Raw genomic sequence first — 14,818 nt, 5'->3', positions numbered from 1 at the left:
AATCCCCACCCCCGCGCCACGCGCACGCGCGGACTTCAGAAAGCTGCAGTCCAGGCCAGAGGTTTATTTCGGGCTCAGGTGGGAGGGTGCGAGGGTGGGAGGAGAAGCAAGGAAGGCGGGCGCAGTGATCGTAGTTCCAGCGAGTACCGTAGTCCCCCGAGGCGGGCCTGATACGAGGCCGTGGCTGGTTTGTGTCCGGACCCTGCTGGGGGCGCGCCATCTCTGGAAAGAGACGACTCAGGCTGAGTGGGGAGAGGACGCTAAGGCTGGTCACCCCCTTCTCAACCCATCGCTGGCCGCCTCATCAGTCTGCGTGGCCGGGTGAGAGTGGATGCTAAGTCTGAAACCCGAATTCTCTTTGCCTAGTGCCTGTGTGAGGTGTTGAGAACCTTTCTCACGACACTAAACCCGCAGTCGGCTACGGGTCACCCACTACCTGAGTTCGAATCCCAGTTCCACTAAATTTTTGTGACCTTTAGCAAGTCCATTTTAGAGAGTGCCTCATTTTCCTTCTATTATGGGGATTATAGTAGAAAGTTGTTACAAGGATTAATATGCGTTAATCATTTGGAACTCCACCTGGCAGAAAGAACGGGCTATGAAGATCATTATCATCCTCTCCCTCCTCCATCAGCCCTAACCCGCCCCAGGTTACGCTCCCCATCCTTCCTACGCCCAGACACTTACCCGCCTCACTGGGGCCTCCTGGGCAGGGGGCCGCTGGGCGAGGCTCTCGGGGGCTGACCGGGGAGTTGGGGCGCTGGAGAAGAGAGGGAAGCTGAGGAGTAGGGGTTGCGGTGTGCAGGGCCGGAGCTAGAGCGACCCCTGGAGGCTGCTGCGGGAGTAGCGGAGGCCGGTCTAGGGATGTTCAGGGCGGAGCAGGCCGACGCTCTGGAATAGACTGGGGGCCAGGCGGAGATCCCGGAGGGCGGAGGTTGGTACCTGAGTGCGCGCACATGAGGCTGAGGCCGGCGGCCACAGCGGCGCCCAGCACGAAAGCGGCCAACACTAGTGCTACCACCGGCGCGGGCTCCAGGGCCTCCGGGGCCGGCGCGGGAGACTCGGGGCGCACAGCTCTGCCGGGGAAGCCCTTGGGTAGCCCTGTGAGAAGTACAACGCTAAGACTGGGATCAGGCCTCAGATGTCCTCCCCACCCCTCTTCTGGACCCCAGAGATCCCCTCACGGAGGACTGCTGCGCGCTCACTGGGGGGCAGCCGTGGCACAGTCACCACGATGGGCTGCGTCAGTGTGTGCAGGTGGGGGCTGTTAGCACCCAGGCTCTCATCGTTGCCACTGCCGGCGCCCGCGCACGCCTCATCCTGAGGCAGACACTGCAAGGAGAGGGGGCACAAGAGACGGGAATGTCAGGGGCCGGACTCCACGGACTGGGCCGCAGGCAGATCTAAATGTCCAGCACTCTGTTGCAACCAGGGATCGCATCACTAGAACCCTGGAAATCTGGCCCCTTCGGACGTCTCTGCCCCCAACCGCAGCCTGAGACCCAGTACCTACTCCCAGTTTCGAGATACCACCGCCCCCAGGTCCAAAAGCGCCCAGATGCCCAAACCCTAAGGAGTTTCTCCCTCGGATGTCAGAGGCACTCGCCCAACCCCTGATGGGCCCGGGCGCCCAGGGTCCCTGTCCTGCGCTCCTGCGCCCGCGCACCGGCGCCAGTGGAGGCAGCGTCAAAGGCGCAGGCGTCCAGCGGGCTCGGCGGCGGCGGCGGCGGCGGCAGCGACTCAGTTGGCAGTGCAGGAACTGCACGGAGGCGTTGAAGACCGGGCGCAGGCGGAAACTGAAACGCGCAGGACGGGCGGCACCGAGGAGCAGCCGCGGTGGCGGGAAGGTGACCGAGGAGTCGGCGGAGCAGCCCCCGCGCAACAGCGCCAGGGCGGGGCCCAGGGCTGGGCGCGAGGACGGTGTTATGGAGCAGCGGTGCAGGGCCAGGCCCCAGCGCGGGGAGGGACGGGCCAGGGCCGCCTGGGGGGCGGGGTCGCCGTCAGGATCGGCAGCCCCCACCGGCCCTCACCCGGCCTCCGTGCGTCCCGCGTCTACCTGCACAAACACGCGGCTGTCTGCTGGGACCTCGAGCGGCCCCGCACGGCGCGGGAAGGCGTCCTCCGCGTCCGACAGCTCCAGACTGAAAAGGGGTTGGCGCAGCCAGGGCCCGGGCGCCGCAGGGAACGGGGGCTCTGGAGGGGAGAAAGAGCGGCACAGGAGAGGGAGGACACGCTGTCTCTCGGTTCCCCCGGCCGACCTCCCCGCCTCCCCCACCTTCTTTGGAAGATGGATGCAGTTGTGGTGGATTCACCTGTGCCTCACGCCCTCAGCCATAAAGCTGCTGTGATGTACCCCCTGGAGAACCCCAGGACGTTCAGCCCAGCCCCTGAGCCTGGGCGCAAAGCTGCACCTTCCTGAAGAGGCGCCCTTTTCCCCAGAGCTCTTCTTCTCCACCTGCAATGGGCAAAGGATCCCTGGCGGGGAAGGAGCTGAGGGCGCCTGGCAGTGGATGGTCTGTCTGGGTGGGGGCTGAGGTCCTCCCCTATCCCCACCCACCAGGGGCTGCTTTGGGGTCACAGCAGGGCCGTCTAGCGGGGACGATGCTGACCCCACCCTCTCCTTTCTAAGAGTTGGGGAGAACAGCAAGGTGGTCTTCCTCCAAACCTTTCGGCACCATGGAAGCCCAGCCTAGCCACCAGGGTCTGGGGCTTTTCCCCAAGTCTGGTTCCTCACTTCTGGACTGAGGGCAGCAGCAGCAATGGAATAGGCACCAGGGAGCCCCTACTGGAGTGTGTGATCACCCTGCTGCCCGCATCTGCCTTCAGGAGGCACTCAGCTATGTTCTCAAAGGATGTTATGTAAACGTGTAGCACTCCTAAGATATTTGTGCAGACCACTCCCCTCCCACAGCCCTCGGCCTCACCATGGCTGCTGGGGACTTTGAAGTTGGGGATCCAAGACAACCTGGAATGGAGGGTGGGGGAGACCCCACCTTCCACCCACCTACCTCCATTCCCCCAGGCAGGGTAGATGAGAGGTTGCATTGAGATAGGGCAGCACAGGAATGGGGGTGTGCTGGGCCATGTCCCCTTGCCTGTACATACCAGCTGGCTCACTGGGCAAGGCGGTGGTCCCCGGGAGCAGGGCCACCAGCAGGGGCACGGTGCCCAGCATGCTGGCCTGGCTGAGGTGAGAGCGTACAGGGCTGGTGGCAGAGGCAACAGCCAGGCAGCACCCACACCCAGGAGGTGGGCACGCAGCCCTGTCCTTGGCTGGGTGGCCACTTCCAGAGGCAAGGAGCGGGGGCAGCAGACTGTTGGGTCAACATCAGACCTGGCGCCCAAGGCCTGCCAGGGATTAAGGGCTCTCCCACTGGACCTATGGCTATCAGATTAGGGGGAGGTCCCAGACACTGGCCATTAAATATGCGGCAAGTCACTACAAACTACCCCTCCGGCCCCCAGCCCTGCCTCCCCTCACTGCATAGGCCTCTTCCACTTGGATGGCCCCCAGCCCCCCACTTCCAAGGTCAGGCCTCAGGACCCCTTCCCCTTTTCCCACCTTGCTGCCAGGCTCAGGACACACACCACAGACTCAGTGGAAGAAAAGGGAGGGGTTTTATTCTCAAGCGTCTAAGGATTTACAAACGAGGGCATTTTGTTTTAAAAAGGGATGGGGCAATACTGGCGGCCTGAGAAGGGGTGGTGGGCCGATGGGCTAGGCCAGGCCGCCCCAGGCCCCTGGCTGCCCACTCTGCCCTCTGCCTGGTTGAGAGGGGGTGGCTGGTGGCTGGTGACTGGGGGGCGGGGGGAGGGAGACATAGGAGAGGGAGGGGGGAAGGAGAGGCTCCCATTTAACACTGAAGGGGAGGGGGGACATGGGTGGACACTTACACACGAAACAGAAAGTTAAATAAAAATTAAACCCAGGCAGCTGGCCTCAGGCCTGTGCGGGCCTTGGGGCTGGCCACACAACCTTCCGGCTACCCAGAAAGGCCCCTGGCAAGGGAGGGCAGAGGCCATGCCTACTGGCCCCACACCCTGCCCCCTTCCCCTCACAATGGGGACTGGAGCAAGAAAAGGTGGCCACCCCCTGGGGCGGGGGACAAAGATGACTTTGAGTCCTTTTTAAACATGCGGCGTTTTGTGACTATCCTAGTAGTAACTAGATTCGGTGAGATAAATGGAGGGTACAGTGATGCCTAGTCTAGATTGCTTCAGCTACATCCAGCGAGGTTCCTCACCTTTGGTGTTGGTTGATTTTTGTGGTTTTTCTGGGGTTTTGTTTTTTCCTTTTTTTTTTTCCTGTTATGTTATTTTGTTCTACTGTCCACTTGATTCGCATGCATCACCACCAACAAGGAAACACAGTCCCTCCTGCTCTGGCTGCTTGCTGCCCAGGGCCCCATGGACGCTGGGGCCTCAGGGTGGGCTGGGGACTGGCCAGCTCCGGGTGAGTCGAGGGGCACTCGTGGGCCACTACGAGGGCGTGGCTGCCTGCACACGCCCAGCCCTTGGCCTGCTCCCACCTCTGTCCCTGTCAACACATCCTCGAACCCCCACGTCCAATCCGTGCACCCTCATCCCTGCCTCCCGGGGCCCCATGGACCCCCTTCTGTCACCCGTTCCCTCCGCCACCTCCCTGCCACACCAGCGCTGGCTGCCCTCCACCACGCCCCGCGCCTACTGTCCCTGAAGGCCACCCTGTGTGGCCACGGCCCCTTGGGCTTCCTCCGTACCCCCTGAGGTCCTCCACTCACCCCTGCAAGCTTGGCCAGTCTCCAGCCCTGAGGGAGGAGCAATCCCCCACCCCCAGAACCCACCTTTGGGACTAGTCTCTCCCGGGTGGTGGCCCGAGCCCCCACAGCTCAGCCCCCAGCCCAGCCCCCCAGTCCCCACAGGCGGTTCAGGGGGCCGCCGCCACAAGCAGCTAAACACGACTTTGGTAAAAGTTTCTGAAGGTACCAACAAAGCCCGTGAGAACAAGCTCTCCTCCCCCCACCCCCAAACACCCCACCAAGTACAATAAAATACAATAAACTCCAAAAAGGACCCCCTGAGATCAAAGAGAGAGAGAGAGAGAGACCAGCCCGGGTCCGGATGCAGTCACAATGTCCAGCCCGCCTGCCGGGGGAAGGGCACCCGCCAACTGGCTCATCACTGGCCAGAGACCTAAGTGGACCCAGGGGTCCTGCCGGGGGTGGCAGGGCCTGGGCCAGGAGAGAGGCAGAGGCGGGGAGGGAGACGGGGAAAGCCAGAGAGGTAGAGAGGGAAGTGGCAGAAAGGGAGATGGAGCCAGGGTGCATGTGTGCATGGAGGGGGTGGTGGGGACAGCGCGGTGTGGGAGGGTGCAGGGAATGGCGGCTCTCTCCCGACCCCTGGGGGCCGCCCCAGCCCAGAGGTTACAACTGAATAAATAGCGAGACTGCTCGCGGCCTGCTGTCTTCCGTTCACAGTGTCTGTCGGGGTTGGGGGGACGTGTACGGCCGGCTGATCCCAGGATGGGAAAGGGCTGGGGCCTGGCAGGCCCATCTGTCCACGGCTGGTGGGCAGGGAGTCGGGGGTGGGTTGGTGCCCCCTACTATCTGTCCTCAGCCCTTGTCGGCCATCCGGGTCCCAGGGCTCCCCTGGTGGGCAGCTGGGGGACTGTGCAGGGAAGTGGGGGCCTGAGGCCGCGTCCCCCAGCGGGCCGGCCGCCACCGTGCGGCTACCTGAAGAAGGGTAGGTGGTGCTGGCTCAGGACCCCGCTTGTCCTCGGTGACTCCGTCTTCGCCATGACATCCTTGAACCAGGAAGCCACGTCCACCTCCAGCGTTTCGTAGCGCTTGATGAAGCTGTGTTCCTGGGGGCCCAAGGGGGTGGGGCTCAGGACCAAGGTGTCTCTTCCCTGGCCGCCTGGCCTCCAGTGGGGTAGGGGTTTTCGGATGGGGGCTGGGAGGGGTCCTGGGTACTCACAAGTAGCTTATTATACTTTGGTCTCTTCCTGTGATCTTTAGTAAGGCTGAAAAGAGAGAGAGAAAGGAGAGAAATGAGAGCCAGGAGGCAGGGCCTGGCTGCCCGCCCCACTGACTCAGGGCTGCTGGATCTGCGGGCCGGAGCCCATGTCCTCGCCCCTCAAGCCTTGTGCTGACAGAGGGGCCAGGGTTGGCACTCAGGCCCCTTACCTGTGACAAAAACCTGACACGCACCGTGAGACGCCCATGGGAGAAGTAAGTAGGTGGGGGGATAGGTAGATGGGTGGGCTTCTCACCCACCCCCACCCACCTCTCCACCCTCCCCCCGGAAAGCTCCTGTGTGGACACCCTGCTTATTGGTATGGGACCCTCTGAGCTCTCAGCCCTGGGACACCCGTGCTCATTCACAGTCCCCTGGTGAAGCCCAAGGACCACCCTGCCAAATACCCCAGGGCTAGGGGTTCCCTGTGGCTGAGTCTGGACCCAACTCCTAGCCCCTAGAGCTTGGGCTCTGGCTCGAGTCTGCAGCCCCCCCACCCCCATCCTAGGGGGCCCTTTGCCCCACCCCAGTGGCCTAAGTTCAGGGTCACGTCTGACCTTGCCCTGCCTTCCAGACTGGAGGGCAGGGCTGGGGGTGCTCACCAGTCTTTGACGAAGGACTGGAAGTCCCCCGAGAAGCCCATGTGTCCGGGCAGGAGCGGGGGCTCCTCTTGGAGGACTTTGGTGAGGACCTCAAAGTCCGTCTTGCAGTTCTTGTAGGGGAACTGTCCTGTCGCCAGCTCCACCTGGGAGAGAAACGGGCAGGGCTGGGCCGGCCAGGGAGGACAGGGCCCTGCCCTTTCTGCTGCCACTCCTTGCCTCTGGGCCCTGAGAAAACCCAGCCTCCAAAAGCCGGGGCCCCAACTCACCAAGGAGATGCCCAGGCTCCACACATCGGCCCGGATGTCATAGTCAGGCTTGGTGGGATCCGGGGGGTCGATGCGCTCAGGCTGCAGGTGGGAGGTGGGAGAGGGTGATGAACGAGCCCTGGGCCCAGGGTGGGTGCGCCACCCCTCCCGCCAGCACCCCCGGTCCCCCTACTTACTGCCATGTAGGCGGCACAGCCCGCGCTCCGCGTTTTGGCTTTGGAGTCGACCAGGCGGCCGCTGATGCCGAAGTCACAAAGCTTGATCTGGCCTCGCTCGTCCAGCAGGATGTTGGAGGGCTTGACGTCACGGTGGATCACGCCATGCTTCTCCTTCAGGTAGTAGAGCGCCTTCACTATCTGCAGTGTAGGCAGGGGAGGGCACTTATCGGTGACGTGGAAGCCGAGGCTGGGGGGGCGCCTGCCTGCCCACTTGTGTCCTCCAGGCCACTCACCGCCACCGTCATCTTGCCCAGGATCCACTCGGGGATGGGGCCCTGCATCCGCTTCTTGAGCTTCTCTGCGCACGTGCCCATAAGCTCCATGGCGATGAAGACGTCCGTCTGCAGGGACAGCAGTGGCTGTACCCCTCTGCCCACCCGACAGGCTCAGAGCCCGGGGGAGGAGATGGGGGGGTTGGGGGAAGCCCTCATCTCACGTTGGTGATGAAAGTCCCGAAGCACTGCACAATGTAGGGGCAGTCGTGGCTCTTGAGCACCACATCCAAATCCATGAGGATCCTCTTGTTCTCCTCCTTATTCCCCGAGCGCCGCATTTGCTACATGGGACAGCCGAGGGCTTAGCGCTGAGCCTGGGGCGCAGGGGCCCCATGGGACATGGAAGGGGGTTGCGCTCCCATGGGCAGGGCGGGGTGGGCTCACCTTGACAGCGATGACATGCCCTGTCTTCCGGAAGCGCATCTTCCACACCTGGCCGCAAGTGCCACTGCCCATCTCCCCCAGGTTTTCCAGGTCGTTGATCTCCGCCTGGTAGCGCTGGCGCGGAGAGCCAGGGCTGGGGATCCAGCAGGCCTCTGCCCTCACCCCCGGCCCACATCTCCCAGCTGTGTCGCGCCCACCCTCCCTGGGGCCACCAAGGGAAGTGCGTTAGGTTACCTGGCCCCCGATGGTCAGGTAGCCCGTCTGCTTCATGATCTCCTGCAGCTTCTGGTCAATCTCGATGCTGAAAGGAGAGGGAGTGAGTGCCGGTGGAGGGGGGTCCTGACCAACGTGAGGTTACCCCAGCCTCCAACGCGCAGAGGGTTCCACAGAGCTCACCAGCGCCACCCTGAGGCTGGCCCTGCGCCCCCTGACCTCCCGACCATCCACCAGGAGGCTCACCTCTCCATGCTGCGGGGTGTGAACAAGGTCGAAGGCAGCCCCAGCATGTGGCGGGGCCGGGCGGGGGGCGTGGGGTGCTGCGGGGAGCTCTCGGAGGACGGTGAGCGGCTGCCCCCATCGTTGGCTAGTGGGAGCTGCAGGGCTGGGGGGTGGTGAGAACCAGGGGTGGGGAGGGGGTTAGCTCCTGGCTGGCCCCAACTGCAGGCCCTGGTGCCCCCATCCTTCCCTCCCTGGTATCCCTTAGGTGGGCCGGCACAGCCCCCAGCCCTGGCAGACACGGAGCGCCCCGATCCTAGACCACTCTCAGGGTGCTTTCTCCCAGCCCCCATGACTGGGAAGGGCTTGCAGTGGCTGGTGGGGGAAGGGGTGGTCCCCAGAGGCTGAGGGTTCACCCCAAGTATTCCCTGATAGAGAAAGGAGGCCCTGAGGCTGCCAGTGGACCTCGGGCAGGTAGGCCACCCCTACCCTGGGGCCCCTTCCTCCCCACTCTGCCCAGGAAGAGGCTCAGGGCCACCACCCCCACAAAGTGGCAACGCTGAACTGGGGAGAGAGTGGGTGAGGGACCCAGGCTTCCAGCTGCCTTGCCTGTTCTGTTTCAGGGTCAGGGAGGGCTGCCCTCTGGCCAGCAGACTCTGTAAGCCTCCGGCTTGGCCTGCAGAGCTGGGGCCAATGCGGCCAGGGCAGGAGCCCAGGCTGGACCTGTGTCCTTCAGGTGAAGGGAGCCAGGTGACCCAGCCCCTCCAGGGGCCGGCAGGGCTCCAGGGCCAGGGGCCGGGCCAGGTGGGGAGGTTGGTTCTTTCCAGAAGCCTGCATGCGGACAGCTTGGGCATGCTACAGGCAGGCGGGCAGGCAGCGGGCAGGCAGCGGGCACCCCAGGATGGGCAGGCGGCGTTAGGGGGCGGGAGGGTGGGAGACAGACAGATGGGAGCTGAGACTTGGGCCCAGCTGCCCAGAAGAGGCGCTGCAGAGACAGGCCGGAGAGGGGCTGGGGACCAGAGAGCAGGCCCCTGATGGACAAGGAGCCTCCCGGTCAGGCAGGCCACACAGTGGGAGCAAAGGCCAGAGTGGCCCTGGAAAAGGTGGACGGCCCTCCAGCGAACCCGCGAACCTCAGAGACCCTGGCACTCGGCCTCCAGAAGGGAGCCCCTGGCTGGGCAGGCCGAAGGCTACAAGCACCCCCCAGGTCCACCTCCCCTTGCAGAGCGGGCTGAGAGCTGGGCGGGGGGGCGGAGCTTCTCCCCTGCAAGTTCTCCAGGTGCCTGGTGGCGTGGGCCCAGTGGCCAACGGGCACAGACAGATGCAGTGTGGCTCTTGGCTCCTGGGCACTTTCTGTGCCCTGCTGGCCTACGACCTCGGTTGCAGCCAAAGCGAGGAGCAGACCTATAAGCCTGGCCTGCCAGTCCCAGGAGGGCATGGCGAGAGTGATGGAAGAGCTGTGGTAGCCCGAGGACGTGGCTGAGCCCAGTCCCCTCCACTGGCCCAGAGGCCTCTCCTCCGGTGCCCTCCCTGCTCTACCATGGCCAGAAGCCTGGTCCTAAACCCTCCCTCTCTGGCTGGACACCCTCCAGGGCTCCCAAAGACCCTGGATCCCTGGCAGGCTGCCCCACACTGTCTTCGGCTCCCTGGGTGAGGGCCAAACCCCTCCCCTCCCCTCCCCAGGCCTCTCTGTGCCCTGTCACCCCCACCCCCCACCCCTCACACAGTCCACTGGGCCCTCTGAGGGCTCCCCCAGAGCCCGGGGCCAAGGCAGTTTGTGGGGGCAGAGAGGCTTCCAGCCGGTCCCACAAACTGAAGCACGGCACGTATTTAAGAGGAGCCGGTGCAGGATGGCTAAGGGGGTAAGACGGGAGGAGGTATATAAAGGCCCTGAGAACAGAGATCACACAGGTGGTGCCGGGCCCACGGCAGGTCAGGAAGGCCAAATGAGAGCCAGAGACTGAAGGGGAGAGAGAAAAAGAGGAGGATGAATGAGCAAGGACGAGGGAAGACACAGGGCGATGGGGTGGGGTAGAGCATGCAGCCTGCCAGGCTGTCAGTGAGCACACACGCATACACACACAGGGCATGGCACAAACCCACAAGCAGGTGCAGACGACACGCCACGGGACCCCCAATAGAGCCAACTCTTCTCTCATGTTCTTACACACACACACACACACACACACACACACACACTTCCCAACCCAGTCCTATTAGCACACAAGGATCAATGAGGCCAGCCCGCCCCCCACCCCTCACCTTCCCCACAGGCACGTCTGGCTCCCTCTTGGGCCCTGGGGGGCTGTTTACTTCCACTTTTGTGCTCCCCCACTTCCCAGGGGACTTTGCTCAAATGCCACCTTCTCCCCAGGCTTCCCAACCGCCGCCCTCCCCCACCCTCCAACCCTGCAGAATCCATGACCCTGCTCCACTGGGCCTTTCCTCCAAGGCACGGGGCCTCTTCCACATCTCCCTGCCCGGAGGACCCCCCAACCCCCAGGGCCTCCCACCCCCAGGGGAGCACCAGCCCCTGAAACAGACGGGCTCAGTCCAGGCCTAGCACTGCTCAGCACAGGGTGGGAGGCGACACAGGTCCACTGAGCTGATGAAGTGGATCAGCAGGTAGGGAGCCCAACCTTCCTTTCCTCCACTCACATACATGTGCACACACACACAGATACACACACACACGCCTGCAGGCACACGCACGGACACTTGGGACTCTCTCAGCAGGCGACAGACTCCTGGAGGGTGAGGGAGTCTGTTTCCTCCTGTGGGGAGTCCAAACCTGAGCCCAAGAGGAACAGAGGAGCAGGAGGTGACAGGACACAGAGGAAGTGGCCAGGTGGGCCAGACGCTGACCGTGTGGTTGGAGAGAGTGAGGGTGGGATGGGGGGACGCACACGCACACACAGAGCATGAGGGAGGGGGGGAGGAGGGATGGCATTCTGCGGCCAGGGCAGCGGTTAGGTCAATGGTGCAGAGATCCAAGCAGCGATGATAAAAAGGCTGGTACCTGCTCGTTGGGACGGGGCAGGAGCAGGGCTTAGAGTGATCACAATAACTGGATGGGGAAAAGGAAGAAAAAAAAAGAAAAACAACACCACGATAAATCACAACAGAAACAACTGATTTGTCCAAAAGAAAAGAAAATCAAATCATAACAAGGAGGAGGGGGGAGGCACGCGGCACCAAACTGCAGAGAACAACAGAGATGGGAGGGCTGAGAGAATGGGATGGAGCTGACAGACACAGGCACCAGGAGGGGGCTCCCCGAGGCATGTTCTCCATGGGCCTCCCTGTGCCTCCTGCCCATCTGGGACAGCCACCCCGCCAGGCACCCCAGGCCCTACCCAGGCCTGTCTCATCCATGCTGGGGCTGGTGGGGACCCTCCAGTCCTGGCTGGGCTTCCTACCCCAGGCAGAGTCTAACACAGCACTGCTGCCTCAGGGTTCTTCCTGGGCCCCTAGAGACCCCTCCCCACTCCAGTCAGGAACCCACCTGGACCAAGGGCAGAAAAGGGAGGGTGGGGAGTGGACCATACACCAGAATGGGGGGTGACGAAGGAGTGGTGGGAGTACCCAGATGAGGAGATATCTTCCCCACCTCTCAAGATGACCCGACAGGGAACTACATAAGCCACAAGAGTCATATCAGGGAGGTTAACAAGGGGAATTTGCTGGGTCAAGAGGGACACAGAAAGCACGTGTGGGAGGAGACTTCCCTGGTGGTCCAGTGGTTTATATTCTGCACTTCCAACACAGGCAGGGGGCACGGGTTCCATCCCTGGTCGTGGAACTAAGATCCCAAATACCACAAGAAGTGGCCAAAAAGTTATGTAAAGAAAAGAAAACACGTGGGGAATGCTCTTCATCAGGTCACTAGGAAGGGGGAAAATCTGACTCCCTGTGAGCTTCGAGGATGTGGGGAAGGGTTCCGTAGGACGTTACAAGCAGACTAGATGTTGCATGGTGATCCCGGGCCAGATGCGGGTGTTGAGGGGCAGCTCTTGACGCCAGAGGACAGGATTCCGGAGAGACAGGCACAGAGATCATGGGATCACAAAGTAGCAGTACGTGTATATCCTGGGATGCCCAGGTAGCCTCACACTGGCTTTGATTCAAGGTGACAAAGTTGCCATGCTTGGAAGCTTCGTATTTATTTCTGGAGAATCCAGAAAGATGATGGCAGTGAAACTAGTCCGCGGAGTATGAGGAGGGGGCCTGGCTTAGGTGGGTAAAAAGGTAGGTGGGAGGGAGCCTGCTGAACCAGTGACAAGATCCCTGAGCGGGGAGAAGGGGGCACCAGACACAATCACAGGGGCAGTTATATATGGTCCAGCGATGTCGGGTGTCCCCAGGTCAGCTGCACTTGTGTCATCTGAACCCGGCTGACAAGGACCCAGGTGGCGGGGGAGGGGACCTCTCGACAGTCTCTGAGATGGCGACAGTGGAATCAGCTGGTGAAAAGGCATGTGTACACGTATACGGAGGAGCTGGATGTGGTCACGGTTGCATGGAGTAGGCGCACCAAGGCTTAGAGTAGGTGACAGAGGCTCCGAGGTTCCCGGTGATTGGGGGCGGGTCATCAGATGGAGGGCCTCACCCTGGAGCCGGTAACTAGGTTCCCAGGCCCCATTAGGGGGAGCCCCGAGGCAGGGTGAGGACTGACGGGGAGCTCACGGGCCCCACGCCCCCCGGGTCACCGTGACCCTCTCCCCGCGGGCCGACAGCGGGGAGCCGGGCGGAGAGGAGGAGGAGCAAGAGCGCCCCGGAAGCGGGGGCGGGGCCTGGCGGCGGGGGCGGGGCCTCCCGCGGCGCGCGCCCCGCCCCGCCCGCCCCCTCCCCCACGCCGCCGTGCTTACTGGGCCTGGGCCGCTGGGGGCTGATATCCAGGTTGAGGTCGATCCTCCGCCGGGCCTCGCGGTTCTCCTGCTTTAGCTTTGCTTCCAGGCGGGACAGCTTCTGCTCCAGGGAGGACGCCGCCATCTTCCCCGCCGCCGCCGCCGCCGCGCACCGCCCGGCCGCCCGTCAGTCCGGCAGACAAACACCGCACTGCGCCTGCGCTTGGATGACCCCGCCGAGCCGCCGTCTCGCTCTGCACGGCGCATGCCCGGGGCGCGCACCCGCCCTTCCCGCGTGCGAACCTCCGCGCGTGCGTGCTTCGTTCCAGCCGGAGGGAAGACGCCTCCTAGAGCTCGCGGGTGGCAGCGTACACATCCTCCCAGTGTGATGCGCATGTGCAGATCCCCGAGAGCTCCGGCAGGAGGCGATGTTTGAAAACCCACTCACCATTCAGTTAAGAGCGGTGGGCGGAGAAAGCAGCGCGCAGGCGTACAGAAGGTGAGACGAGAGCACACGCGTGCCGTCTGCTGCGCATGCGCACTCCTGGTCTCTCTCTCTCTCTCTCTTTTTCTCTATTTTTAATTTCCTGCCGCTGTCCCCGGTGGTCGCCAGGCTGTGTCCTCAGCCTCGTTCTTTCTCTTCCCGGCCGGCCTTAGCTGGCACCCACGCCTTCCAAAACTGCCTTTCTCATCTCGGACAGTGCTTCGTTACGGTCCCTGTTGTGCTTAATTGCTGCCTACTCACCATAATTAGGCACCTGTGGGAAGCCCTTTCCATTTCAGCGGGGTCAGGGTTGGCCACGAGGACTTGAAGGGGCGGGGTAGGGTTTGGGCCACTGTCTGGACGGTGGGAATCCAGCGGCGTGATCCCTATCCTCAGCGACATGGGGCCAAGGTCAAGGCTGGAGAGTTCCAAGTCAGATTGGCCGTGGGAAATTTGAAGGCATCCCTCATCTGTTTAGCTCCTGGACAATGCAGAAGTTAGGACTTGGGGTTTGGTTCCTCCACCTAGTGTCTTCACCACCTACACATTTTCTTCAGCTGGCCTGAAGAGCGCTGGGAAAATGTGCCCATCTGGAACCCTGGGGCGCCCAGGTGAGCAGCTTGCTTCTGCTTTCTGGTGCCTGGAGGAGGCTCACATGTTGGAGACACCATGGGGGTGGGGAATCCCAGGAAGTCAGGGTTGGGCAGGCTGTGCCAAGGCCCTGCCCACTCTAGCACGAGAAAACTGAAGGTTTCTGATGACTCCCCTGGTGACAACTTACAGGTGAAGCAGATCCAAAATTGTGGAGCCATGAGAATAACGAAATGTAAAGGACAGGCACTTCTACGGGAAAAGGCTAGGTAGACGACCACCTGATGTCTCCTGGTTAACTGAGGTCTCTCTCTGCCTCTGCTCCCAGGGAAGAGGCTTATAGCCTTCATTCTGGAACCTGACTGTTGCCACTTGCCTCTACTTGGTCTGGTGGAATAGAAGACTTAGACAATGGCTGGAGTGGACACAAGGGATCAAACTTATTCTCAGACTTCCCTGGTGGCCCAGTGGTTAAGAATCCACCTGCCAATGCAGGGTACATGGGTTCGATTCCTGGTCTGGGGAGATTCCACATGCCACGGAGCCACTAAGCCCTTGTGCTGCAACTACTGAGCCTGTGCTCTGCAAAAGACAAGTGACCACAATGAGAAACCCATGCACCACAGCTAGAGCCTGAGTGCAGTGAGGAAGGCCCAGCTAAGCCAAAAAAATATATATAGTTCTCATAGTGTTATTTATTAAGCATCCACTGATATACACTC

General features: G+C 62.3%; 2 protein-coding genes across 3 annotated transcripts; both read right to left on the bottom strand.

Annotated features, from left to right (window-relative positions):
- Positions 1 to 99: 99 nt before the first annotated feature.
- On the bottom strand, positions 100 to 3,175 carry TGFBR3L (transforming growth factor beta receptor 3 like). Its single transcript, XM_052643024.1, has 7 exons — positions 3,106 to 3,175; positions 2,057 to 2,193; positions 1,667 to 1,981; positions 1,206 to 1,332; positions 943 to 1,101; positions 688 to 760; positions 100 to 222 (listed from the first exon to the last, which is right to left on the bottom strand). The coding sequence occupies exons 1-6, from the start codon at positions 3,173 to 3,175 to the stop codon at positions 693 to 695; spliced, it is 876 nt and encodes a 291-aa protein (XP_052498984.1). The 3' UTR covers positions 100 to 222; positions 688 to 692.
- Positions 3,176 to 3,605: 430 nt separating this feature from the next.
- MAP2K7 (mitogen-activated protein kinase kinase 7) lies at positions 3,606 to 13,220 on the bottom strand. Of its 2 annotated transcripts, XM_052643022.1 has the most exons (12): positions 13,043 to 13,220; positions 11,194 to 11,241; positions 8,199 to 8,340; positions 7,974 to 8,040; positions 7,740 to 7,853; positions 7,517 to 7,636; positions 7,314 to 7,421; positions 7,039 to 7,218; positions 6,863 to 6,943; positions 6,597 to 6,739; positions 5,956 to 6,001; positions 3,606 to 5,842 (listed from the first exon to the last, which is right to left on the bottom strand). In XM_052643022.1, exons 1-12 carry the CDS (start codon positions 13,164 to 13,166, stop codon positions 5,708 to 5,710), a joined length of 1,308 nt encoding a protein of 435 aa, XP_052498982.1. In that variant the 5' UTR covers positions 13,167 to 13,220; the 3' UTR covers positions 3,606 to 5,707. The 2 variants fall into 2 exon arrangements, with proteins under 2 accessions (XP_052498982.1, XP_052498983.1); XM_052643023.1 differs by lacking the exon at positions 11,194 to 11,241.
- Positions 13,221 to 14,818: the final 1,598 nt, after the last annotated feature.

Source organism: Budorcas taxicolor, chromosome 7, assembly GCF_023091745.1.
Source record: "Budorcas taxicolor isolate Tak-1 chromosome 7, Takin1.1, whole genome shotgun sequence".
NCBI lineage: Eukaryota > Metazoa > Chordata > Mammalia > Artiodactyla > Bovidae > Budorcas > Budorcas taxicolor.
This window is presented reverse-complemented; position numbering and strand designations above follow the sequence as displayed.